This window comes from Vespa velutina, chromosome 10 (genome assembly GCF_912470025.1).
Source record: "Vespa velutina chromosome 10, iVesVel2.1, whole genome shotgun sequence".
Lineage (NCBI taxonomy): Eukaryota > Metazoa > Arthropoda > Insecta > Hymenoptera > Vespidae > Vespa > Vespa velutina.
In genome coordinates this window covers 4,627,684-4,655,421 of record NC_062197.1, presented here as the reverse complement: position 1 = coordinate 4,655,421, position 27,738 = coordinate 4,627,684, and the positions used below count along the sequence as shown (strand labels likewise).

At 34.3% G+C, this 27,738-nt stretch overlaps 2 protein-coding genes and 1 long non-coding RNA gene across 4 annotated transcripts in view; 2 read left to right on the top strand and 1 right to left on the bottom strand.

Moving 5' to 3' along the window:
* Positions 1–2,798: 2,798 nt before the first annotated feature.
* LOC124952027 lies at positions 2,799–4,732 on the top strand. The gene is made up of 2 exons (XR_007101804.1): positions 2,799–3,468; positions 4,400–4,732. It is a non-coding gene; the product is annotated as an uncharacterized LOC124952027 (long non-coding RNA).
* A 161-nt stretch (positions 4,733–4,893) lies between these two features.
* The window catches only part of LOC124952026 (fibrillin-2-like), a 24,169-nt gene continuing 1,324 nt past the window's right edge, over positions 4,894–27,738 (top strand). Inside the window, exons 1-40 of one of the 2 annotated variants that reach the window (XM_047501310.1) lie at positions 4,894–5,207; positions 10,662–10,744; positions 11,300–11,404; positions 11,487–11,621; positions 11,732–12,019; positions 12,378–12,626; positions 12,708–12,863; positions 13,134–13,418; positions 13,535–13,657; positions 13,752–14,000; positions 14,085–14,204; positions 14,391–14,606; positions 14,705–14,904; positions 14,979–15,159; positions 15,231–15,536; positions 15,610–15,951; positions 16,025–16,150; positions 16,237–16,570; positions 16,669–16,835; positions 16,911–17,239; positions 17,371–17,797; positions 17,897–18,250; positions 18,336–18,449; positions 18,523–18,681; positions 18,765–18,979; positions 19,058–19,415; positions 19,547–19,692; positions 19,757–19,865; positions 19,927–20,205; positions 20,333–20,758; positions 20,833–21,081; positions 21,303–21,506; positions 21,629–21,754; positions 21,832–22,071; positions 22,202–22,374; positions 22,446–22,640; positions 22,749–22,853; positions 22,936–23,088; positions 23,249–23,452; positions 23,521–27,738. The exon at positions 23,521–27,738 is cut by the window's right edge and continues 1,324 nt beyond it. In XM_047501310.1, the coding sequence (XP_047357266.1) occupies positions 5,029–5,207; positions 10,662–10,744; positions 11,300–11,404; positions 11,487–11,621; positions 11,732–12,019; positions 12,378–12,626; positions 12,708–12,863; positions 13,134–13,418; positions 13,535–13,657; positions 13,752–14,000; positions 14,085–14,204; positions 14,391–14,606; positions 14,705–14,904; positions 14,979–15,159; positions 15,231–15,536; positions 15,610–15,951; positions 16,025–16,150; positions 16,237–16,570; positions 16,669–16,835; positions 16,911–17,239; positions 17,371–17,797; positions 17,897–18,250; positions 18,336–18,449; positions 18,523–18,681; positions 18,765–18,979; positions 19,058–19,415; positions 19,547–19,692; positions 19,757–19,865; positions 19,927–20,205; positions 20,333–20,758; positions 20,833–21,081; positions 21,303–21,506; positions 21,629–21,754; positions 21,832–22,071; positions 22,202–22,374; positions 22,446–22,640; positions 22,749–22,853; positions 22,936–23,088; positions 23,249–23,452; positions 23,521–23,742 (8,631 nt within the window). In that variant the 5' untranslated portion in view covers positions 4,894–5,028 and the 3' untranslated portion in view covers positions 23,743–27,738. The remainder of the gene's footprint in view (positions 5,208–10,661; positions 10,745–11,299; positions 11,405–11,486; positions 11,622–11,731; positions 12,020–12,377; positions 12,627–12,707; positions 12,864–13,133; positions 13,419–13,534; positions 13,658–13,751; positions 14,001–14,084; positions 14,205–14,390; positions 14,607–14,704; positions 14,905–14,978; positions 15,160–15,230; positions 15,537–15,609; positions 15,952–16,024; positions 16,151–16,236; positions 16,571–16,668; positions 16,836–16,910; positions 17,240–17,370; positions 17,798–17,896; positions 18,251–18,335; positions 18,450–18,522; positions 18,682–18,764; positions 18,980–19,057; positions 19,416–19,546; positions 19,693–19,756; positions 19,866–19,926; positions 20,206–20,332; positions 20,759–20,832; positions 21,082–21,302; positions 21,507–21,628; positions 21,755–21,831; positions 22,072–22,201; positions 22,375–22,445; positions 22,641–22,748; positions 22,854–22,935; positions 23,089–23,248; positions 23,453–23,520) is intronic. The other variant, XM_047501311.1, reaches the window with a different exon arrangement.
* Positions 25,077–26,348, bottom strand: LOC124952239 (galactose mutarotase-like). Its single transcript, XM_047501787.1, has 4 exons — positions 25,894–26,348; positions 25,578–25,819; positions 25,351–25,498; positions 25,077–25,265 (listed from the first exon to the last, which is right to left on the bottom strand). The coding sequence occupies exons 1-4, from the start codon at positions 26,062–26,064 to the stop codon at positions 25,077–25,079; spliced, it is 750 nt and encodes a 249-aa protein (XP_047357743.1). The 5' UTR covers positions 26,065–26,348.

The window sequence follows — 27,738 nt, the reverse complement described above, 5'->3', positions numbered from 1 at the left end:
GAGCACGTTTGCGTATGTTTCTTGATTGCAGGTGCAGTAGCTGTTGTAGACACGGTGTTGGATCGTGCGTGAAGGATCAGAAGTCGCGTGTCGGTGTGAGAGCACCCGCCGAGCCGGTAATCATTGTCCTTCGTGTTTGTTAGCAGTTAGTCCATCATCTTTTTCTCTTCCTCTTTCTCTTTCTGTCTTTTCTACTATAGTGAAAGAAAGAGTTATTCTCACGTATGCCTTGGCAACGACGTAACAAATTATATACACACACGCATACGAAATAAGCATTGCATGGTCGTTTAATTATTAGTTAAAAAAACAAAAAAAAAAAAGAAAAAAAAATATTTGATATTTTCTCTCTCTCTCTCTCTCTCTCTTTTTTTCTCAACCACCTCGTACTTTCTACAACAAAAAGTCATTTGAATAAAGACGTTAGGAAATGAAACGTAATGTCGTATCTCTTCTTCTACGAGGGAACTTTTTTTGAAGTGTAGATTTCGGAGTCCGTTTTCTATGGAGCTGCTTAACGCTCGACCGTATTCCTCGATCGTATCTTCTCATCGTGTCTTTCATCGTGAAACATTATCTCTACCGCCATCCGACACCGTTCTCGGACCCCCCAGGAGTTCGTTACTCTTCGTCGTCGTCTTCTTGAACGAGGAAGTGTTATTGCAACCATTGAAAGAAGAATTTACCGAGAGAAAGAAAGAGAGAAAGAGAGATAGAGAGAGGAGAAATTATGTACAATAGAAGCACGTACATTTTGCATGGCTCGTTTACCAGCAGGAATCCACCTAACGAACCTAACGAATTGAATCCTCTTCTGTAACATCCAATTGGCTTTTCTTTGATAAACAAGGCAACGTATCGAGATGGAAATTATCGTTGAGAGTACGTTGAAATAGATATCTATGTATCTTTATTTGCGATATAAGAGACAATAACGTTGAAATTATAGCGAGGCTCGTCGTGCCTTTATCTATTTGACATCTATCGTACGATATCATCCCGTATCAAAGGCTGTTCCGCTCTAAAGATATATACGCCTTTATGTGCCCTAATTAACAAGCATCGCATCATCATCATATTCTTTCTTTCTCTCGCATTCACGCCAAGCACGCGATTCAATTCGTCACTTCGACGACATTCTCTCCCGCATAGACTAGATTCTCTCTTTGTTGATTCATTATATCGGATGGTTCTTGTTTTTTTCTTTTTTATTTCTTCTCCTTTTGTTTCTTTTTCTTTTTCTTTTTCTTTTTTCTTTTCTTTTTGTTTATTTTATTTTATTTTCTTCTTCTTTATTTACGATCGTCGTCTACTCGGTGAATAGTTTTATTCATAAAGCGAGAAAGGATTATTATTATTTTATTTTGCATTCGATTACGATTTGATTTATTAGATCATAATATTTTCTTCCTCCTTATCCCTTCTTTCATTTTTTGACCTTTTTTGTTCCTTTTTTTAATTTTTTTTTTTATTTATTTTTTAATTTCTCTTCTCTCTCTTTTTCCATCTTCAATTAATTATAATAATACAAAGTATATCGATGGATTGTAAAATAATTTCTATTTAAATGGCAATACTCCATGAAATCTTTATTTTAATATGTTAATTCAATTCAGCCTTCTCTCGGACGGATTTATTGGTCCAGAACCAAAAGGTCAATGTCACTAGTATTTCTTAATCAAAACTTCGACGTTTTGATAAAGAATATTGCGAAAGTATTCTTCGGCCTACTTTCCGTACCTACATTACTATAATTCTTCTTCTAATATTCTAATGTAGAACGATTGCTATTATAAAACTTTAATGTTATCGTATAAAATATTACTATCACGATAACACGACTCTGGGCTTTTGATATTTCACGAAAGAACAACGAACCGAGTGTGTACAATTGTTTATTTATCAGACTGACGTTTGTTTTTCGCGTTTGTAATACGATTCGTTAATGTATAGGGAATTATGACAAAAAAAATATTCTCAAGATGACCATGGCCCAAGATAAGAAAGTCTCGTTTCTAAACATCTATTTGACCTATATTTCTTATTTAAATAAGAAGAAGATCGAGAAGCAATGTACGCTTTTTTATTGCATAACATTTATCTTCACATTAATCAGTTTAGATTGATGTTTTAGACAGCATCAATATCGCTCATTTTTCTTTTTTTCTTTTTTAGTTTTCTTTTCTATCTTTCTTTTCTTCTTTTTCTTTTTCTTTTTCTTTTTCTTTCCTTATCGTGCGAATACGTACGCGTGCCCGTTTATAATTCGTATTAAGCTGCGTTCAAGTATGCTAAAAGAAAGACAAAGAGACAGAGACAGAGACAGAGACAGAGAGAGAGAGAGAGAGAGAGAGAGCGATAGAAAGAACGATAGAAAGAGATGTTGATACATGCATCCCGAACGTTGACAAGAAGATGGTAGAAGAAGGGTTGAGAGCATCGTCTTCGTTCGAAGGAAGGGGAAAATTAGAGAGAGAGAGAGAGAGAGAGAGAGAGAGAAAGGGAGAGAGAGAGAGAGAGAGAATGAGATGGAAAGGGAAAGAAGTAGTATACGTGTGAGCGTGATAAAGAGAATAAAAGTGAGCGTAAGAGCGAGAGAAAGAGAGAGAGGGAAAGATGCTGGAGAGACTTCTCTCTGGATGAGCCCTCTCTCGGAGTATCTTGTCTACGGCGATTTGCTGCTCCAGTCTCGCGCCGAGTCCCGTCGGCGCATCTCTTTTCGTCCTTCTGTCTCTTCGATCTATCTATCTGTCTCTTTCTCTCCTCTCTATTTCTTTTTCTCTCTTTTTTTCTCTCTCTCTCTCTCTCTCTCCCTCCCTCCCTCCCTCTCTTTCTTTCTCTCTCTTTCTCTCTCTGTGTCTGTCTCTCTTTCTCTCTGTCTCTTTTTCTCTCTCACTGTCTTTCTTTCTCTCTCGCACGCGCGATCGAGAGAAGAAACGCGCGCGTTTTTCGTCACGTTTGAGAAAAAAATCTTTTCCGATTTCGTATCATCATCCATCGTCGATCCAATAACGATCGAATCGATTTTTAGTCTTATGTTAAAAGTTTTCTTTTGCTTTTTTTTTTTTCTCTCCCCTTCCCCTTCTTTCTTCTTTTTCTCCCGCTTTTTCTCGCCCATTCCTCGCCAGCTCAATCATCACACAAACGCACACACGCGCATGCACACACGCTTTTTTTACATTTTGTTCTTTACTTTCGTTCTCCTTCGTTTTTTGTCTTCTTCTTCTTCTTTTTATTTTTCCTTTCTTTCCTTCTATCTCTCGTTTTTGAAATATATATAAAGGTATAAAAGGTATATTATTATAGAAGGTTTAGCCACGTTTAAGTTGGGATATATGAAGTTGATATTATAGTGAATTAGAGTTTGTTGTCGAACAAGACCGAAGATATCATTTTTTTTTTCTTTTTTTTTTTTTTTTCTTTTCATTTGTGATCCTGTGAAATTAATTACGGTGCTCTACGATCAAGGTATCGATGATAATAAAGAAAGATATGTCATCCTTCAGGAAAGAAAAGGGATATTAAATATAGACGGAACGTTTTTCTTTTTTTTTTTTTATATTTTCCTTCTTTTTCTTTCTTCTTTTTTCTTTTTCTCGAAACATGACGCTCACGTCGCTCGTTGTCTCATATCGCTCGCTCCTAGCGGAAGTTATCGATCATTTTTTCCTTCTTTCTCTGTCTTTCTATTTTTCTCTCTTTCTCTTATTATTCTACAGATTAATAATCTCCCAACACCTACTCGCTTATCTTCTAACTCATTTTTCACGAAAAGTATTCGTAGAGAACTAAACCGAAGAAATTTGTCTCGAATCGATTTCTTTTCCTTTTTATTTTTTATCTTTCTTTCTCTTTCTCTCTCCCTTTTTCATTTTTATATATATATATATACACATACTTATACGTATATTCACGTACAAGTTTTATGGCACTTTAATGACAGTGTTCGACCAGTCCTGCTTTTACGTTATGATAACGAGAGAAAGCCACGTTCGTGAATTTGCGAAGAACGTCATCGTGCCGTTTTAATTCTGTGTCTGGAACTTCATCTTTTCTCTCTCTTTCTCTCTCTCTCTCTCTCTTTCCCCATCTCCCAATCATTTTCTTTAGAAATATATTAGAACATGAAAAGGGAGAAGAGAAAAGAAGAAAGAACGATATATCGAATTAATTTCGCAAAACTCCTTCTGTTTTTCTTCTCTGACAAAAGGATGGGCAACGAGCTTCGCGTGTTGGATATTAATATCAGAAGATAATTCTGCCTATCTCATCGTACTAATTTGGTGCTTCCGGAACGTCCTCGTCTCTTATCTCTTTCTTTTTCTCTTTCTCCCTCTTCTCTTTCTCTCTTTCTCTCTCTCTCTCTCTCTCTCTCTCTCTCTCTCTCTCTCTCTCTTAGTCTTTCACAGATTCGAAGCAGCGACGGAATTCGCATAGTGACGATAAAATTAAAACAACGAGTGTGTCCTTTGAATTGAATTTCCAGTAGAGTGATTCAGCTGTACACCTGTTCGCGTTTGATATCCTTCGGAGAAGGGAAAAAAGAAAAAGAAAAAAGGACATAACGATGATGGGACCGTTCTTCGTGATTAAGTGCCAGAGAAAGGGACGATGATAATCATTTTAATAATAAATGTCTGCCTGTCGAAGGACTATCGAACGACGACGCTTGATCATTGAAAAGGACATCGAACATGAGTATTAATAAATGTATTCTCGTCTACGATCTATCGTAAGCCTAAACGATACGAAACTTTTCCTTGGGAGAATTGAAAGAGTGTAAAAAGAAAGTGAAGGAAGAAGGAGAAAAATAAAATACATAAAGAAGAAGAAGAAGAAGAAGAAGAAGAAGAAGAAGAAGAAGAAGAAGAAGAAGAAGAAGAAAGAACAAAAAGAGAGAAGAGGGAAAAAAGAAAGGAAGAAAGATAGGAAGATAGGAAAGAAGATAGAAAGGAAGATAGGAAGGAAGGAAGGTAAGAAAGAAGGAAGGAGAGGAATCGTTGATAGGAGAAGAAGAATTTGCGAACAATGTTACTCCGACGTGAAAGGAAACGTCAAAGGAATGGACCCTCGTGGTTGTTGATCGTAGCTTCGGTCCTTCTTACGAGTCGAGTCATCGAAGAATGTAATGCGACGGGACAACGTTATAACACGCCTAGTCCTACGCAGGAGTTGGATAATACATTGCAAAGCGTACCACCGACTGGGTGAGTATAATATTTTCTTTCTATTCATCCTTTTAATTCTTCTTCGAATCCATCCTTCACCTTTGGTTACTTGAAATTATTCGAATCCCATCCTCGAATCGTTCGAATTAATGAATTATGACTTGTCATATTTGTTATAGTCAAAAAGCTCGAAATACGAGCCTATATTATCGATCTTATCTTATACGATAGAATCCTCTTTCATCGATGACGATTTAAGATTCATTTTTAAAATTAAATATGAAAAAGAAGTAATGATTATATATGTATATATATATATATATATATATATATAGACTTAAGATGAAGTGTTTTTTTTTTTTTTTTTATCTATAATAAGAACGTCGAGGGCCTAGGCCTCGTTTAATGTTTTAAGATAAGTTTGTGATTCATCATATTTTAAGAGAATTCTTAATGACTATTACGCGAGGCACTTAATTACTAAAGCAGATCTTTGTCGAGACTGTCTCGTAGCCTTTGTATTTTTGGCTAATGTAGATGGATTTACCCCGGAGGGTAATGAAAATCGCTTTGATGAAAAAGTTGAATGACGTAACACGTAGTCGTGACTCTTAATTTGTCTTACATAGGATGTCTACCACGTGTCGTTTGCATCTATTATAATATATCATTGATTTTTTCTTTTTCTCTCTCTTTTTTTTTTTTCTTTTTCTTTTTCTTTTTCTTTTAAACGTCTTTACAATGTAAACCTTTCGAAATGATAATTATATTAAATGAGATAATTGACCGAGTCATTTTAATGATATCTTTTAATATTATAATTTGTATTTAATTAAGCTAAATTTCGGTCTTAAATCGATGATTAAACGTTTCTTCAATTTTTCTTTTTATATATATATATATATATATATATATATATATTTTTTTTTTTTCTTGCAAAAAAACAAACTCTGGATTGCTCTTTATATTTATCTTAAAATCGTTCGAAGAATTCGGAAACAAATTTGCTATTCGTTCTTTCTTTACCGTGTTTTTCTTGACTTAGCGAATTGCGCGTTCCAAACTCTGATAACTTCTAATTGGGTTATCGCGGTGTTACGTTACAGCGCTTCGTTGAATTCTACTTGCTCGACAATTCACTTTTTTTTTGCACCAAAAGTGAAGCGGGAGGGGCCGATAAAGCGGTGCACTCCGCGTCTCCATTGTCTTCCCACGCGTTTCCCACTTTACCAAAGAGAACAACGAGATCTTAAACGCGATCGGTAATTCGAGACAAACGTAATATGGATTTAGTGAGAAGGATTGGAAAGGGAACGGAGGGGGGGGGACGGGGGTGCGACGGCAGCGGGTCTTAGCGTAAAAACGGAAACAATTGTCCGTATAAATGGAAAAAGACGTCTAAAGGAATTTAGCAAAATCGTTGAATCTAGAACGATCTTAGAGGGACTTTAATAAATTGTAGAGAAAAGAGGACAAAATTCTGATATAGCTGATATCGTAAAATTAAGTCTTTGTAAATCTTTGATATCATTCAACGTATACAGCACAAACAAATCTCGCATATATCGTACGTATATAATATAAATATAAAGTGACAATTAATAACGACACATCGATATTTTATTTGATAAATGTGGATCAAAAAGAAATTTATAAAAATAATGATTAAAACGATAGAACGTTAAGATACAGATGACAAAATCAATGATAGAGATGACAAATTTTTTATCAAAAAATTATATTCTTTTTTTCTATAATATATCTTTTAATAATATCCTATTATATATATATATATATATATATATATATATATATATATCTTATATATTAATTTATTCTAATACCTGTATAAGCGTAAAATCGATTGAGATACGTTATTATTGACTCGTATCTCGTAAAAATGAAACCCTGCGGTGTTTTTCTTTCTCTCTTTATTTTCGCCGCACAAAAGCCACCAACTCTCCGAGGCGTTAGCCACTCTCAGTGAAAAGTATTCAGCATTAACTGAAGATATCGTATAACTGGGACCAGAAGAACTAGTTTGTTACGGTAAAAGATTCTTGGCAGCTCATTGCACGCGGTAGCGCCGCGATCTATGTATGTACGTAGATCTCTCTTCTCGACGACATCCTCCTCTTCCTCGTCGACAACGACAACGACAACGACAACGACAACGACAACGACAACGACAACGACAACGACAACGACAACGACAACGACAACGACAACGACAACGACAACGACAACGACGACGATTCACGATACCCTAGCGCTAATATAAAGACAGAAAGTTGTCGATCCCACTGATTTCACTTCGTCACAAAATATATAGCTCTTTCGTGGATGATCGCTAATGAAAATATAAATCAATGTTGAATATCTTGTTTTTATTTGTTCTTTTCCTTTTTTTTTCTTCTTTTCTTGTTTTCTTCTTTTCTTTTTTCTTCTTCTTCTTCTTCTTTCCTTGATTTTCTTTAACATCTATCATATTCGAAGGAAGACGAATATTGTAAAACATTTTCTTTATATTTTATTTATTAATGAGATTAAAATCTCTTACGATTAAATTAACATATTCAACAATAATACTGTATTAGATAATGAAAGCGTTTATTACATAGGAATAATTTTCATTTGTCGATCTCGTAGCAAGTTAATCGATATCAAGGAAGTCATTTATTTCATTTTATTTCAAGAAAAAACTAGAAATAAATATGTTTGACGTTACTGCGTAAAGGCACGAGTTTATCTATTATTAACTGCTGACTTTGGTATGCATTTATAATGATCCGATCTTTCCCAACACATTTTTCACTTCGTACTTATTTATCTTCTCGTGTGTCATGCCATGTGAATCGAAGGCGACACGTGTTAATTATCCCGTTGATCGCGATCTTTCGCTATGTAAAACATTCTAATTGATAGTAGTAACGCGATACGCCTAAACGAATAAAGTATTACTAATGAGCTCGTCTAAACTAAGAGATAATTGAACTAATCGTTAGACATCATAAAGAGCATTAAATTTAATGCACATCGATTCGAACTCATTATATTTCAACATAAAATTATTATTTAATTCGTTATTAAATCGATATTCCAATAATTATTTAATATTAATTATAAAAAGTGTATCTTCTTTACGAATTAGCGATATATGTGAAAGATCAAAAATATAGATGACCTAATTCTTTTATCTTTATGTACATTAATATAACAATTCTCTTTCTCTCTCTCTCTCTCTCTCTCTCTCTCTCTCTCTCTCTTCTTTGACATTATTTCTAGTAGACGAATGATAAATAATTAGTCACACATGTCTTCAACTCGAGCGAAAATAATGTGAAACGAACGGAATGATAATAAGAAAAAGAAAAAAAAAAAAGAAACGAGAACAAATTTACTTCGTTCCACGGGATTAGAAACGTCGTTAGAATAAAAGTAGACTTTAATCTGACTTGAATAAAATGTTATCGCTGCTAGTATCTAACCGCAAATTCCTAGAAATATGAGTATTTCGATCGAAACGAAATGATCTTTTCGATATATATATATATATATATATATATGTATATATTTAAAAGAAAAAAAGAGAAAAGAAAAAAGAAAAGTTAAAAGTTACTTGTTATCTTAGGCTAAGAATCGTATCGGTGTGAAATGTAAATGCCGTGAAACGTTTCACCCCCCTTCCCTCCCTGCCCTCCCACCTTTAACACTTTGCTCTTTCACTTCCTCTCGCATGATATTACGTAAAACGTAGTTTAAACCAATCTAAGTGGCAGACTAACCATGAATAATTATGTAAGTGGCAGTCCTATTAAGCGTAAAATAGACCCTATCCTATTTTGGAACGTCCTACGATGATTACTCATGGAGTAATGAATGGATAGGTCTAAAAAGTTCGTAGGATTAATTCGATTGATCGATCCTCAAAAATTTTCTCCATTCAATGAGTTGTAATTTATTTAATTATTATTATATTATAATTCAAATTATATATATATATATATACACATATATTTTTATTTTTAAATTGTACAGGATGTTATATTTTATTTTTCTCAGAGAGGCTATATTCTTATACATCTTAGACATAGCTTCTTTGGTAACGCCATTTCTCAACTTTAATCGCAATGCACTCGCCTTTTGATCGCTTTAATTCTAATTGCTCCGTAATGGACTAACTCGGCTCAACGCAGTGAACGCTTAAACGCTATTACACGCACTTTTCAATTGAACCTTTGAACCGGCCTCACCCACGCGTTATAAATAAATGTTTCTTAGATTAAACCAATGATCGTTAATTAAGAAGGTAAACGAGTATTATCGGGTGAAATTCTCGTATTGGAAGTTCCGATGATAACATCGAAAAGTTAAGAAATTTTTAAGAGAAATAAGACATCAACACAGCTCCGTTTTATTTCGTATAATATGAACATTGATTTTAGCCTTGGGCCCCGTTAACCAAGGGTATTATTACGGTCGGGTGTTAAAATTATGTTCTGACTAGCGGTTTACGTTCCGCTACGTGTCGATCAATGCATTCGAACCAAGATATAAATTTAATAATGAACCGATTCGCCGTACATCGTTGAATCTGCATACAGATTGGATCAAAAGTTTCGACGGAGAGAGTTACATACATACATACATACATACATACATACATACATACATACATACATAGATTCTCCTTTATGATTTCATTCAAGGTGAAAATCTGATCGAAATAAAAATCAAAAAGAGACAAGAAAAGGAAGATCTTAGAGAAATACTCAATGATTTCGTAATGATTTCTAATCGATTCTATAAATATAGTTATACGATTAAAACGATCCTATAGAAAAATATATGAAAAAAGAAAGAAAGAAAGAAAGAAAGAAAGAAAATCTAAGTTCGCTCGATCTTCTTCCGTGATCGTTTGTTCTATTGAAAATCATGAAGAAAAAAGGAAGAAGAAAAAAAAATTCGAAAAAAAAAAAAGAAAAACGTGGAAAACTTTTCGCGGCTCGTTGAAACGAAATGGAACAGCGGGAAAATCGGCGGCGCCAAGGCGCATAAGTGGAACTACTTAGAGGCGGTCTATAGCAGCTGACGTTAATTATGAGCCGCATGATGTGAATGCCCGCCTTGTTCCGAGGTGGTACTCCGCTCTCTTCTCATTCTTTCACCCTTCTTCTTCTTTTTCTTTTTCTTCCTCTACTACTTCTCCTTCTTCTCTTTTTTCCTTTCTCTTTTCATTTCTTACGAAAAACAAAAAAAAAAAAAAAGAAAAGAGAAAAGATAAAAGAGAGATAGAAAGAAAAAGAAAAAAGAAGTATCTTATTTCCGCCTTTTCTTAGATGAATCTCCCAAGTGTTTCTTCGTAGGATACTATGGAATTCGATTTAAATTAAATCATTATTGAAATTTGTTCACATTGAGACGAATCAATTGATTTCTTTTACGAATCGTACGAATGAAATGATTTAGATTTTAATTTTACATCATTTATAGGCCTAACGTGTGCAGATCAAGGTTCAAGAATTATTGTTGTCCAGGATGGACGAAGAAACCGGAAACGGGACTCTGCGTTATTCGTAAGTACGATCGTAAAAGTTTTTTTCGATTATTTAATAATGTCTAAGTATATAAAAGATATGTCTGTACTATAATCGAGTAATAACAAAGAGAATAGAGATACGTTTTACGTTACGTCAAACTATAGTATATCTAATTAAAATTAAATTTCTAATTTCGTGATCTTTATTATACTTTTGTTCGTTCGTGTGTTTGTATAAGCTCTTTGCTAGATTTAAAGAACGTATGTACATGGAACTATTATTAAGATCGCATAACCGGTCATCTATCATTACTACTGGATCGAGTTTGCTTCTACAAGATGATAATTGCGTAATTACGTAACGGATAAATGAGTATCTATGCTACATAACCGATCGTTTCTTCGAACGAAACTGGTTTAATGGCCTGTTACATGAGGGTTTCCTATTGATCGCATTGTCTCCTCTACGATTATAATTCGATTGGCCTTATACGATATAACGAATATGAAACGCTAATTGAGAAGATCACATCAAAAGTTGAAATCAAAGATCATGTATTATCTTGATAACAATGATCACCAACATTTTTAGCTGTATGTACAAGGAGATGTGGTACGGGAAGATGCATAAGACCAAACATTTGTCTCTGTGAGGGTGGTACCGTGGCATCTACTTGTGGTACGATAACAACGAAATGTAAGAAATTTCAAATTGAAAAAATTAAATCTTTCAAAAAAAGTATCAGTATGAATTAAAAATTATTATATTATATTGACAGTAACGACTCATGAAAGTAACAGTAACGTTGATCGTGGAGAATCAGGTAGATGTAGAGTGCAATGTATCAATGGTAATTGCGTCGATGGGAGATGTCAATGTCGAAATGGATATCAGGGAGAGTTTTGTAACGAGCGTTAGTATCGACATTTTATTTTCTTTGTGATATTATATTAATCGTTTCGTTCATTCGAAAACGATTATCGATTGTGTTAATCAATTTATTTTTTTTCTTTTTCTTTTCAGCCATATGTCGAGAACCTTGTTTGAATCAAGGTAGATGTATTGGTCCGGATCGTTGCGCATGCATCTATGGATACACCGGAAGACGTTGCGAAACAGATTACAGAACTGGTCCTTGTTATACGAAAGTAAAGAATGGTCAATGCTTGGCGAATCTACAGGGTGTCGTTTGTACGAGACAGTTGTGTTGCGCCACCGTTGGTAAAGGCTGGGGTCATCCTTGCGAAAGATGTCCCATGAGACTCGATTGCGAGTTGGGTTATTTAAAGACCAGTCAAGGTCAATGCGTAGGTACGACAAAATATATCATCTTTCGAATGTATCGTTAGAAGTAATATTTTTCAAAACAATATGATACTTTGTTATTTATGTCTAACCTCGATTAAAGAAAAATGTGATTAAAAGAGAGAGAGAGAGATAGAGAGAGAGAGAGAGAGAGAGAGAAAGAGAGAGAAAGAGAAAAAGAGATCCGAGTTGGGTCAAATAAAATACGATTAGCCAATAAAGCAGAACGAAGCAATATAAATGAGTCTAAAATAATCATATATCATATATAATCATATATCTGCACTCGTACGATCTTTTAGACTTACGTCATACATCAATTACTATCAAAGTTCGAGATATATAATGCTAATTACTTATATAGATATCAATGAATGCGAGGCAATTCCGGGATTATGCGAAGGTGGAAAGTGTGTTAATACTCAAGGATCGTTCACTTGCGATTGTCCCGAAGGACAAGCTAGAGATCCCGAAACGAACGAGTGCAAGGATCGAGACGAGTGTCAAGAGGAAGGAATATGTGCTGATGGCCGATGTGTGAACACTAATGGTGGCTATTATTGCCTTTGTAATCCTGGATTTATACAGAGTCAAGATCGTAGATTTTGTATTGGTAATTAACTTTGAATCTTTTTCTATGATATCAATAATGTTTAACAATTATTGAAATTTTATTCTTTAATGCTTACCGTAGATGGAAGACAAGGGCTTTGTTATACCGCAGTTAATAGAAATGGTCAATGCAAAAATAGATTAACTATGAGACTGAGCAAAAAGGATTGTTGCTGTGGCAAGAATATGGGTAAAGGATGGGGAGACGAATGTTTCATTTGTCCTAATACTGGAAGTGGTATGTATCGAATGTGAATTTTTTTTTTATTATAAATTATCTGATAACAATATTGTAAATAATCCGTAATATCCGTAATGTATCCGTATTATCGAGAAATAAAAATGAAGAAAAAAAAAGAAAACAAATACAAAAAACAAAAAAATAAAACAAAACAATAAAAAAAAAGAAAAAATAAAAAAAGAAAAGAAAATAAAAAACCCAAGAGAGAAAATAAAATATATATTACTATGACCGTAATTACATGTCCCCGTTATTACTCAATTGTAGAAGATTACAAAAGGCTTTGCGCTCAACAACCGCAACAATTCACGATAATAAATGAGTGTGCCTTGAGACCTGAAATATGCGGTAAAGGCAAATGCGTCGATACGAAGGAAGGTTACGAATGCGAATGTTATCCTGGATTTACGAAGAAGAATGGTCGTTGTGAGGACATTGATGAGTGTCAATTAGGATACTGTCAAGGTGGTACTTGTCGAAATTATGAAGGAAGTTTTATTTGTCAATGTCCACCGGGATTCACTGTCTCAGGGGAGGGCAAATATTGTACGGGTTAGTAGTTATCTTTTTTTTTTTTTTTTATTTTTATTTCTTTTCTGAAGAAATGAAAGGAATCAATGAAAGATTTAAAAGCAACATCATTTGATTTATATCGATTCGTTATGTAGATCACGATGAATGCCAAGATACTGGAATGTGCAATAATGGCCATTGCATCAATATGAATGGTTCCTTCAGATGCAAGTGCAACGATGGCTACACGTTATCGCCAACCAAAAATACGTGTATAGGTACAGAAGATATTTTATTTTTTTCTTTCCTTTTTCTTTTTCTGGGAATTTTTTTTTTTTTTTTTGAATAAATATTAAAAACGTTTTTTAACAGATATCAACGAGTGTACCGAGAATCCACGAATATGTTTGAATGGTCGTTGCGAGAATACACCAGGATCTTATCACTGTATTTGTCAGTCAGGATTTACACCTTCAAGAGACAACACATTTTGCGTTGATATGGACGAGTGTTCCACCAGTGGAATGTGCGAAAATGGAAAGTGCGTTAACATGGAGGGTTCCTTCAAATGCGTCTGTGATTCTGGCTTTCGTATTGGACCTGATCAAAGTCATTGTATAGGTATTGAAAGTCTATATTTATTGATATTTAATGATAATATCGAATATGTTGATTATTAATGGTCATTGTTTTATGATTAAACAGACATCGACGAATGTTTAAGTGCACCCTGCCAAAGTGGTCGCTGCATCAATACTCTTGGAAGTTTTCGATGCGAGTGTCATCCAGGATTTAATTTGGGACCCGATGGTAGATCCTGTTTAGGTAATTAATTTATATTAATCAGAAAAAAAAATATATACATATATATTAATTTATACTAAATTATTTTATAGAGAGAGAGAGAGAGAGAGAGAGAAAGAGAGAGAGAGAGAGAGAGAGAGAGAGAGACAGAGAGAGAAGTAATTAACAACTAAAGCAATAAAATGAAAATTACATTCTATATTTTAGATACAAGAAGAGACCTTTGTTACTCGCAATACAGAGATGGTCTATGTTCTAATCCAACCTCAACGGCAGTGACTAAGTCGAGTTGCTGTTGTTGTACTATAATACTGGGACAACCTATGGGTTGGGGTAGCACCTGTCAACCTTGCCCTTTACCCGGTACATCAGAGTTTGATGCTCTATGTCCTCATGGTGCTGGGATGACATACAACGGCGATGGTAATTATAATGAACAAACATTACAAATCAATAATTCAAATACAAATAAATAATTGATACTTATACAAATTATATTTACGATCTTCAATATACAATAGACATAAACGAGTGTGCTCAAAATCCAAACATTTGTATAAATGGCGGTTGTGAAAATTTGATGGGTACTTATCGTTGTATTTGCGACAATGGTTATGAAGTCGATGCGACGGGAAAAATTTGTAGCGATATAAATGAATGCGAACTGGAGGAATCCTTGTGTAGTGGTGGCCAATGTCGGAACACACCTGGTGGCTATCAGGTAAATAAAAATTTATCTGATAAAAGATAATAATGAAATCGATTATTAGACTTATGTTTATTGAATTTTTATAGTGCATCTGTCCGACTGGCACAAGATTGAAAACGGAGAATCAAATGTGCGAGGACATCGACGAGTGCGAGGAATTAGGCCCAGACGTTTGTTTCAATGGAATATGTGTGAACGTTCCTGAATCATACGAATGCGAATGTTCTCCAGGCTATATACTTGACAATACTGGACATATTTGCATGGGTTAGTGATATAACTCGATCATTTCATATCTTTCCATTTAATATGACCTATGATATGTCGTATTACGTTAGACAATAGAAAGGGATCCTGCTGGACGAAAATGGTAGATGGTAGATGCGAGAACAATTTACCTAGAGTTGCTCTAAGATCAGAATGTTGTTGCTCCGTTGGAGTTGCTTGGGGAAGTCCTTGTGAAGTTTGCGACCATTCTCTTTGCGAATGTTCCAAAGGATACGCCAAAGTTGATGGTAAATCTTGTGTCGATGTTAACGAGTGCGAACTTAATGCTGGTATATGTAGAGGAGGTGGTACGTGTGTTAACACTGACGGATCATATCGTTGCGAGTGTCCACCTGGTTTGACTTTGGATCCGACTCGTTAGTATTGTTCTTCTCATCTCAATTTTTATAATGATAAAACTGTTTCTTCATTTGTCGATATTCGATTTAGATACTACTTGCGTCGACACCAGAGAAGAAACTTGTTACTTGGAATATCGTCATGGTCAATGTTCAACGGCAATCGAAGGACACTTCTCCAAGAATCTTTGTTGTTGTTCCGTTGGTCGTGCTTGGGGTAGTGAAAAATGTGAAGCCTGTCCAAAAATAGGAACACACGCTCATTCGGAATTATGTCCTAGAGGAAATGGATTTACCGAACGTCAAGATATTAACGAATGCGTTGAATTTCCTGGCATGTGTGTCAATGGTAGATGTAAGAATACCGTCGGTAGTTACAGTTGCAGGTGCAATCAAGGATTTGCTTTGGACGAACATGGCATCAAATGTAACGGTGAGTATATTAAACATTATCTATTATAAATGAGAAAAGTATTAATAAAATAATCGTGAGATAATATTCTTAGATATCGATGAGTGTGAGATTATGCACGGTGTATGCGGCAATGGTACATGTCGAAATACACCTGGTAATTTCCAATGCGACTGTAACTCTGGTTATCGTAGTAGTGACATTATGAAAATTTGTATGGGTAAGAGAATTAAATAATTTTTGTTTGATCTTTAATAAAAAAAAAAAAAAAAGTCGTATAGATTCTATAATTATTTTTGATTTTAGACATAAACGAATGCGAGGAGAGTCAAGGCTTATGCAGAGGTGGTACCTGTGTGAATACCGAAGGTGGATTCAAATGTCAGTGTCCACCAGGACACGAGTTGAGTCCTGATAAAGATTCTTGCAAGGATATCGATGAGTGTTCTAGAACAAGTGGTATATGTTCTAATGGGATCTGTGAGAACATGATGGGAACTTATCAATGTATATGCGACGATGGTTATCAACAAACTGGACACAAATCTCATTGCGAGGATATAAATGAATGTCTCGTGAACAATGGTGGTTGCGAAGATATTTGTATAAATACACCTGGCAGTTTCTCCTGTTCGTGCGGGTAATTAAACATGTTGCATTATAAATTGGTCGATAGGTTTAAAGAAAATAATTCGTACCAGGTTGACTTATATGTTTCCAAACAAATGTTGAACACAGTACGGGCTACGCGCTAAACTTGGACAGTCGTTCTTGTTCCGATGTGGACGAGTGTAAAGAAAATCCACGAATCTGTAACGGAGGGAAGTGCTCGAATATACCGGGTGGATACATTTGTACTTGCACGGAAGGATTATTACCTGGAAGGGATGGCGCGTCTTGTGTCGGTAAGTATTATTTAAAATAATCTTTTGCAACATTAAAAGAATATTATCTATTTATGTTGAAAAATTTTTATTCAGATATCGACGAATGCGTAACGCAACCACAAATCTGCGGTTTTGGAGAGTGTCATAATACGATTGGATCTTTCGAGTGTCGTTGCGAGGAAGGTTACTCTGTTAAGCCGGATGCAGGATCAGCGTGTACTGACGATGACGAATGTTTATTAAATGCTTATACCTGCAGTGAATTTGCCGAATGTCAAAATACTCAGGGTTCTTACGAATGTACTTGTCACGAAGGTTTCACTGGAAATGGTATCGAGTGTAGGGATATTAATGAATGTCTTACCAATAACGGTGGATGTGATTCTAATGCTCAATGCATTAATACCGAGGGTTCCTTCAAGGTAAAATTGATTTTTAAAGTTATCTATAAATAAAATGTGATCTGTTTAACAATATATAATTATTTATATACGATTAAACATGATAAATATATTTGTGAAAATAAACGATTTAATTAGAAAATGCGACGCAGTGCGTCTGCGATGCTGGTTTCAGGGGCGACGGTTATACATGTAAGGACATCGATGAGTGCGCAAACGATAATACTCTTTGCGAGAATGGTCATTGTTTGAATTATCCTGGTTCGTTTCGTTGCGAATGTGAAATGGGCTTTATGCATCCAGACGAGAACAACGAGCAAGCTTGCGTTGACATAAACGAATGCGACATGTTCAGTAATCTTTGTGTCTTCGGTCGATGTGAAAATATTTTTGGTATGTTTCGTTGCGAATGTAACGAGGGATACAAGCTGGATGGTTCTGGTGGTAATTGCACGGATATCGATGAATGCGAGAGCCCACAGTCTTGTCAATATGGAACATGTATAAATACTCAAGGAAAATATATATGTCAATGTCCGCCTCATTACGAATTGGTCGATGCTGGAAACGCTTGCGTCGGTAAGCTTGCATAATTGATATTTGAATCTCTTAAATAATAATTCACAGGGATCAATTTATATTCTATATTTATAACGACTGAATATAATGATGTTTCAGACAGGCGCGACGGTTTCTGTTATGCCGGTTTCGAGCATGGTACTGGCAGACCACAATGTGTTTTCGAGATGTCAACGTCAGTAACAAAGGCAACGTGTTGTTGTAGCATTGGTACCGCTTGGGGTAATCGTTGCGAAGAATGTCCCAAGCCAGGGACGAAAGAATTCGAAGAACTCTGTCCTGGTGGTATGGGCTATAGGCCAAACCGTGTCACTGTCATATTGGAAGACATTAACGAGTGCGAGGAACATGAGAATATATGTCAGAATGGTCATTGCACTAATACCTTTGGCAGTTTTATGTGTTCTTGCAACGAGGGTTTCGTTCTGGACGACATGAAAACAAGCTGCGTCGGTAATGTCGATGGACGATCGTAATATCCTCATATGGAATTGTTCCTTTCTTTAAAAGGATTGATCCTCTTTAAAATGACTTTCAGATATAAACGAGTGCGCGTTACATCCGTACATATGTAGCGTGGGTCGTTGCATCAACGACCAGGGCAAGTATCACTGCGAGTGTCCCGAAGGCTATATAACCATGCCAGGAGGAAGTGCGTATTTGTAATAATTTATTCGCATTCGTAATTTCTTAATATATATTTTAACAAGATTAACTCATGACAGAGGAATGCGTCGACACAAGGAAAGAATCCTGTTATGTTAGCTATGAATCTGGAGAATGTTTCAATCCTATGGCTCAACCACAGACGAAAATGTTATGTTGCTGTTCAATGGGAGCAGCCTGGGGTAGTCCATGCGAAAGATGTCCAGCCGAGAGGACACGTAATCGGCCGATCGATTATTCCTACAAATCTTTAATTAGTTAATTTTAATTATAACATATAAACGAATTTATTATTATTTAGGTGAGCATGAAATTTTATGTGGATTGGTACCAGGCCAAATTATGAATCCAATAACTAATCACACTGAGGAAATCGACGAGTGTGCTCTTATGCCAACTATGTGTACTCATGGTCGTTGTTTGAACACGCCTGGCAGTTTCGAGTGTCAATGCGAACAAGGATATGTTTATGATCAGGATTCGCATCAGTGTATCGATGAAAATGAATGCTTGCAAGTAAGATTTACATGATTATGTTTAAAGAAATATATTTATTTAATGATATTATTTTTAATTAAATATTATTTCGTATAGATACCAAATCCTTGTAGCGGTAATGCTCAGTGCATCAACCAACAAGGATATTTCGAGTGTGTTTGTCCTGCGGGATATAAATTAGGTATCAGTCGACGAGATTGCATCGACATCGATGAATGTTTCGAGCGTTCTGGTATTTGCAATAACGCAGCTTGCAACAATCTACAGGGTAGCTTCCAATGCATTTGCCATTCTGGTTTTGCTTTGACTCACGATCGAGAAAATTGCGTTGACATCGACGAATGTCAACGAAATCCAAATATTTGTAATAATGGGACCTGCATAAATATTCTTGGTTCTTATAAATGTCAATGTTACGATGGCTTCAAGTTGAGCCCAAACAACGATTGCGCTGGTACGAAGTACCTTGACTTTTCATTATAATATATTTCATTTATATCAAACGAATGCATTATAGATTGTTAAAAAAAAAAAAAAAAAAATAAAAAAAAGAAGCTAACAAAAAAACAAAAAATATTTGTTTAGATATCGATGAATGTAGGATAATGCCTTTCCTTTGTCGCAATGGTAGATGTCGTAACACTGTTGGTACTTTCATTTGCGAATGTGCCGATGGTTATATATTGGCTCAAGATAGACAACATTGTCGAGACGTCGACGAATGTCACGAGGTAATATTAGAAAATTTTAACGAGAATAATATAAACGATTGTAAAAATATTCTTTGAACTTTAGATACCCGGATTGTGTCCATATCCAGGAAAATGTCAGAATTTAATGGGATCTTACATGTGTACTTGTCCACCCGGTTACGAATTGAACAGCGAAAGAAGAAGATGCGTTGGTACGTGTATTAATTATTATCATTAAATAATATTAATTATTAATTGTTATCCCATTTGTAGACATAGACGAGTGTCTAGAGACAATAGGTATCTGTGAAAACGGTCAATGTATTAACACGGACGGCGGTGTTATCTGTGAATGTCCAGTTGGCTTTCAATTGAGTGACAAACCTAATTCGATGAGATGCATTGACGTTAGGGAGGAACAATGTTATGATAGTTATAGACGTGGCCAATGCTCTTTCCCTCGGAAAGGTGGAATGACGAAGAAACATTGTTGTTGTACCATGGGTAAAGCTTGGGGGAAATATTGCGAGCAATGTCCACCAGAGAATAGTGGTAATTACAAAAAGAAAACAAAAATTTATCTTCATATATATATATATATATATATATATATATATATATATATCAAAGTGATAAAGATTATAAATGATAACGATATCTTATAAATTTATTCATACAGAGGATTTTAGAAGATTGTGCCCAGAAGGAGTAGGTAGGGATGACACTGGTATTGATCTGAACGAATGTCTTTTTATGCCGGATGCATGTTCCGGTGGCGAATGTATAAATACCGATGGATCCTTCCGATGCGAGTGTCCATCTGGTTATGTTTTGGACGAAACTGGAAGACGTTGCATTGACAATAATGAATGTTTAACAGTTCAGAATATTTGTGGCAATGGTACCTGTACCAATATAGATGGTGGCTTCGAATGTTCCTGTAACGAAGGTTTCACACCAGGTGTCAATCAGATCTGTGAGGATGTTAACGAGTGCCTTGAATTAGGTAATCAATGTGCCTTTAGATGTCATAATGCACCTGGATCGTTCAGATGTATCTGTCCGTACGGATATACTTTGGCTCCTGATGGAAGACATTGTATTGGTACGCTATAATAATCAATAAATTACTAATTAAAAAATATCTTGACATCTCGATACTAAGTTTTGTTTGATCAGATGTCGACGAGTGTGCCACACCAGCGAACAATTGCAAATACCAATGTAAAAATCTTATCGGTACGTTCATGTGCATTTGTCCACCTGGATATCAACAAATTGGTATGGTCGATGAATGTAAGGACATTAACGAGTGCGCTATTAATTCTGGATTATGTAGACATGGACGTTGCGTCAATTTAGAAGGAAGTTATCAATGTTATTGTTACGATGGTTTTGAACAAAGTGCCGATGGAAAATCATGTATCGGTGAGATTACAATTACGTACTATCTATTTAAATCATTAATTTTGAAATCATGTTCCTGTATCATTTGCATTTTAATAACAAAATTATGATAAAAATGTAATTATTATCAATGATCAATACATATAAAGAGTACTTCTTTTATAACGATATGTTTGAACGATATATTAATCACGTAATGCGATTGTTAATTTAAGAAAACTATTATTACGTTTCATGATCAGATCGTAGAGTCGGTTATTGTTTCCTACAAACGATCGGTGGTAGATGTACAGGAAGGACCTCAGAATTACGTACAGTGACTAAAGCGGATTGTTGTTGCACGATGGGTGCTGCATGGGGTCCACATTGTGAAATATGTCCTTCGAGAGACTCAGAAGATTACAACGAATTATGTTTGGACAAGGGTTTCTCTATAAATGGCCAAGGTAAATATTCATAATTAATTTTATTTCTATTTGATAAAAAAAGAAAAAAGAAACGAAAAAATATATTCGTCTCTTTTATTTAATAATATTATCTTTTCTTTTTTTTTTTTTTTTTTATACAGATATCGATGAATGTAAGACGATACCGGATTTATGTAGAAACGGAATATGCATTAACACGTTGGGTTCCTACAGATGTATTTGCAACAAGGGATATAAGTCTGATAAATCGGGGGCACATTGCATAGGTATATAAAACATTTTTAAATATTGATTGATTTTATATTTAAACGACGATCAGGATTGATATTAAATATGATCGTAGACGTGAACGAGTGCGAATTAACTCCCAAACCTTGCAAATATAATTGTCAAAACACTGAAGGAAGCTTTATATGTTCCTGTCCTGTTGGTTTCATATTAAATCCCGATGGGATCAGTTGTCGGGACATGGACGAATGTGCTACAGGAAATCATCTTTGTCAACAAAATTGTGTAAACACTCAAGGAAGCTACACCTGCGGTTGTCGCGAAGGATATACTCAAGATGGAGATGCTTGTCACGGTTTGTGATTGGACGATTTTTCTATTTGATTTTTTGATTTCATTGATGTTTGGTATATAAAAAAAAAAAGAAAAAAAAAAAAAAAAAAGAAAAAAAAGAAACGAAACGAAACGAAAAATTTATTTTCTAGATATTGATGAGTGTGAACAACCCGGGACTTGTCCGAAACCGGGTACGTGCGTCAATACGCTTGGCAGTTTCCGATGTATCTGTCCCAGAGGATTTAAGCTTGATCAGTCTGGAAGATTTTGTACCGATAATAACGAATGTGCCGACGATAGTAATTGCGAGCATGGCTGTCAAGTATGTGAAAAATATCACGATATAAATGAATCGTCGATAATCGTTCTAAGATTTTTATAAATATTTTATAGAACTTTATGGGAAGTTATCGTTGCGGTTGTCCGGAAGGATTTGTTCAACATCTTTATTACAGTCAGTGCATAGACGAAAACGAATGTAGCAATTCACCGTGCGGTGAAAATACTTGTATTAACACTATTGGAAGTTACAAGTGTGGTTGCCCTGACGGTTATCAATTTGATAATAATTTACAGATTTGCGTTCAAGTATGAAAATCGTTCTTTGTGATTTTTATAAAAAAAAATTTCTTTGTTTTTTTTCTTTTTTTTTTTTTTTTTTTTTTTTTTTTTTTTGACACATCTTTATTTATCCAGGTCAGCGCAGGTTGTTTGGGATCTCCTTGTGCTTTTGGATGCACACCTAATGGAGCTAACGGTTTTATTTGCGGTTGTCCTACCGGTTATCAAAGAATAGGACAAGTTCGTTATCAGTGATATTATTTAACCATTGCAATTATACTTGTTTCAATATTGTAGTCATATTATTTTCTGTTTGATTTAGGGTCATTGTTTGTCTACGATTAATCCGTTATCTCAATCCAATTATGGAGAAGAAATTGGTAATGTACCAACTTATGTGATCAATCCGGATCCTTATCATATTCCACCGGCTGACGACAAAACTATTTCTACGGAAGGATGTTTCTCTTGCAAGGTCTTAACTCTACAGAGACATTTTTCTTTTTCTTTTTTATTTTTTATTTATTTATTTTATTTTTATTTTCCTTTTTTTTTGTCATTATGATTAAAAAAAAAAAAAAAAAAGAAAAAAAACACAAAAGAAAGATATTTATAACGGTGATAAAATATTATAGATAAACGGTAAAGGAAGACGTAGAAGAGGCGCCCGAATCAGATCGGTTGACGAAGAGTTACAACAAAAACGAGACGAATTAATCAAGATACGGATAACTCGAAAAGCAAGAAGACATCATCATGGCGAGGAATACGTTATGAAGATAAGTTTGCGCCAGACGAAGCATAGAATGAGAATCATTAAGTTGCAACCTGCTATAAAGGTAATAAATAAGATTTATCTTGTATAAAAGTCATTACATTATTTATCATTTGATTGATTATATTACAGGATGAAGAAATGGAATATACGATCGTTCGTGGTAATAAACATGAATATTTTGAAATTGCAAAGGATCATGGAATTTGGGCACTTCATTTTCGTAGTCGTTTGAAGAAACCTGGAGAATTCCGTGTAGTTATACACGGTCGTCCAAGAAACGGTATAACAGCGGAAAATGAAATTTGGGAGAAACCATTGACATTTAGAATTCATCTTATAGTAACCGAATGAAATAGATCAAATTATTTACTGACCGATGAATCCAGAAACAAACGATGCAACCATTAACGTTCTCTTCACAATGAAACAGTATATTTAAATAACTCGTGTTGAGGACGTTGATCGATTAACATTATGATGATTTTAGGATTAGGTTTTAAGAATCAACGATATAATTTAATAATTTTATCTCTTTTTACTCGGTGGGCACGAGGGAGAACGGCGAAGAGGGGATAAGAGGGTAAAGGGCACACATCGTATCACAAATTTGATCACAATTTTAAACGATACAATTGATGCTATTAATTAACACTGCCAATAATTTAACTGATCATACTCTCCAATGTGTTCAAAAAAAAAAAAACCAAAAAAAAACAAAAAAAAAAAAAAAAAAAAAAAAAGAGACAAAAAAAGAAAAAAAGAAACAAAAAGAAAAAAAGAAAGAAAAAGAAAAGTGAAAAGATCGAAAGAAAAAAAATTGGTAATTTCGTGACTTCAACGTTTTTCTACGATAGTTATTACCAAAGTTGACACAGATCGTCACTGCCAATCGACATCTTTCTATGAGTTCTTATTGACAATAATACTTACTGCCCGTTATAATGAAAAATTCTTAATGATAGTAGTAACAATCGATTAGAGTTGTACAAACATTGAAGTCTTATCCTAATTGTAAGTAAAACAATAATTGTACACAAAAAACAGATTTTAGCTTATATATAAATATAATTTATGAAATTGTAGCATTAATGTAACACGAATGTAGGATATAATTTAGAATGATACGTAAAAGATAAAAAAAAAAGAGAGACTTGATTTTCGTATGAATCAAGCTTCGAATGAATCAGTCTCTTATTTCATTCATTATGTGCCTTTATAATGATTTAAAAAGAATTATACACACACATACACACATATACACATACACACACACACACATATATATATATATACACACACACACATATATATACATACATATATATATACATATATATATATATATATACAAAAAAAAGATATATACTTATGGAATAGCAATCATAAAAAAAGAAAAAAATGTATCATGTCTAATTTTCGTGCCTACGTATTACCGAATAATTTTATAATAGAATTTAAGACAATTTCGTAAGAGTGCAGAGCGCTATAATTACACGCATTGACTATGTGAATAGAAGAAAAAAAGAAAAAAAAAAAAAAAAAAAACCAAGTCAATTTTGTATAGCCGATCAATGTTTCCTCTTCGATGATGAACTTCGATGGCAGTAAAAAAGAAAAAAAAAAAAAAAAAGAAAGAAAGGAAGAAGAAGAAAAAGAAACAAAGAAAAAAGAAAAACAACTATAAATTAATCTTTGGTTAGCAAACCAAATTTATAGGACATATCATGGACGTAAACCTTACCAGGATAAAGAATACAAGAAGGAAAATTATCTATATTAATAGCGTTAGGATAATTTTGTGGGGATAGAACGAAAGCTCCGTGTCGGCGATACGGGACACCTTCTTTACCATAAATCGTCGAATTTGTTTGATTCTAAAACGAACATAAGATATGATTGATTATCATTCGTTAAAATTTCTAATCGTTTAAATCAATAACTTCAAGGATCTTGTCATACCCTGTCATCACAAAATTTTGAAATATAATCCTCCCAATCTGATGGATAAACGAGATTAGGATCGGGCAAATCGTTTCCGGTATAAAATTGTAACCCAGGATGATTCGAATAAATTTCTAAAGTCCTTCCTGATTCAGGATGTATGATCCTTCGATAGGAAAGAAGAAAACAAAATTTATAATGATTAATCGTATCGATCGTGATAATAATATCGGATAAAAATTTACCTAGCATGGAATCGATAACACCAAGAGCTTGGACTGCAAATACATAGATTATGATTGTAACCTCCTCCTGGTACGCGATAAAGTGTTTCTTTGGTTAATTGTGTCGGTAAACGTAAATCGTAGACGGTATTCTCGACAGAACGAATAGCACCTGTCGGCAAATAGTTTTTTATATCCATGAACGTCCAACTATCGGCATTTATCGTTACAACGTGCTTTTTTAATTCTTTAGGACCGGCAGCCTAATTAAATCGAAATATTAACAATTATAAATATATACTATATTATCTTAGATGGCATTCATTTATAATCTTACATGGCCGGCCAAATTTAACAAAGAATAATTGGTGATATTAGCTGGTGTTGGCTCAGTAGCAGTGGCACGAATATTTATATGCAATTGATTATCGTCCGTCCAAGTATATTTAACTTGTGTCAACATATAACCGGGATAACCTTCTCTACCCGCAGGACTTAGATGAGACATGACCTGTTTTTTATTTTTTTTTTTTTTTATTTTTTTTTTTTTTTTACCATTAGAAAGATTCGAACGAACGGAATGATAAAAAAAAAAGAAATAACCAATTGGTTGTATTTATGATCTACCACTTGTTTGTTCAATATATATGAATTCCAATTAACGTTATCAAACCCAACTAATCCACCATGGATATGATCCCTTTTACACTTGTCATTGATCGACAACGAATAGATTGTCTTCTGAATACACATTTTACCATCGGCAACGCGATTCACTAAACGACCGATGATACTTCCTGTATACCTGTTCTCCAAATATCCTGATTACGTTGTCATTGAAAGTAAAAATATATTGTATCGATTTCTAAATCTAATCAGACGCGAAGAAACGATCTTACCGTTCATATTATCAAATCCTAATACAACGTCACCTAATACGCCTTTCTTGTTAGGTACTTTGATAGATTGTATTCCCGCTCCCCAGGATATCAATCGAACCGTTGCCTTCTGTTTATTCGTCATGGTATATCTGTTGGGTGGTGAAAAATTTGTTTGAACAAAACGTTGGATACTTTTTATTATTATTACTATTTTTTTTCTTTTCTTTTTTTTTCATTATTAATAATACAAAAAATTCAAAAGAAGAAAGGAATACCTTCTAACTATCTCGTAAGATCTTCCATATTCTTTAATATCTGGCCTTGGTACAAAACCAAAGCCATCCTCTTGGATGGAAATATTTTCGGCGGCCATTTTACTAGGTTAGGTAGCTTGATAAATTTCTTCAATAGCATATCTTCGAGTAAAAAATTGAATTTAAAATAAATATTATTTAGCATTGGCACGATTAACGTTTGAAGATTTGAATTTCCATGTACTTTGTTCTACCGTTAAAACGATTAATTTAAAAAGATTGAAAAGTCATAAGAGAGACGACGATTAACGGACAGAAAATTTCATGCGACTCATTTCACTCGGCAAAAAGAGCGAAATCGAGGGGGCATGAAATCGACTGTCTAGCGACAGAGAAAAATCCCATTTATATTAAAAGCTAGGCTCGTTCTCTTGGAAAGTAATTAAATCGTGTCGCATACGCGCGTAAACGAGTTTCACGGGAGAGCGACTCGATAATATCCGTCGTGCTTTTTACATTTTCGAGGCACTTTAATCACCGACCGCGCAAGAATCGAATCGAATCAAATCAATGGAGAGAAAAAGAGAAAGAGAAAGAGAAAGAGAATGAGAGAAAAAGGGGGATATATATGCGTGTGTATATATATATATATATATATAGGGTGTTCCAGGTATCTGATAATTTTATAGTAAACAAATAATTCCGAAATAAAAAATATATTTATAATTTTATCTATTCTTTCAAAAAATTAATTTACTTTTTCTTTTTCGAAAACAAAATATAGTGCAACAAAATTTCTCCTACCTTTTGTTCTACGAATTGTTGAATTATTATGGGGTACACCCTACTTATATATATGTATATATATATACTTTCAATTATATATATATATATATATATAAAATTTCAATTATCGAATTTCCACGACTATCGACGTTTCAGTCGATCATTTCAAAAAAAAAAAAAGAAAAAAAAAAAAGAAAAAAAAAAGGAAGAAAATTACAAAAGAAAAGAAAGAAAGAAAAAATGGCTGAGTCTCCTTTAATG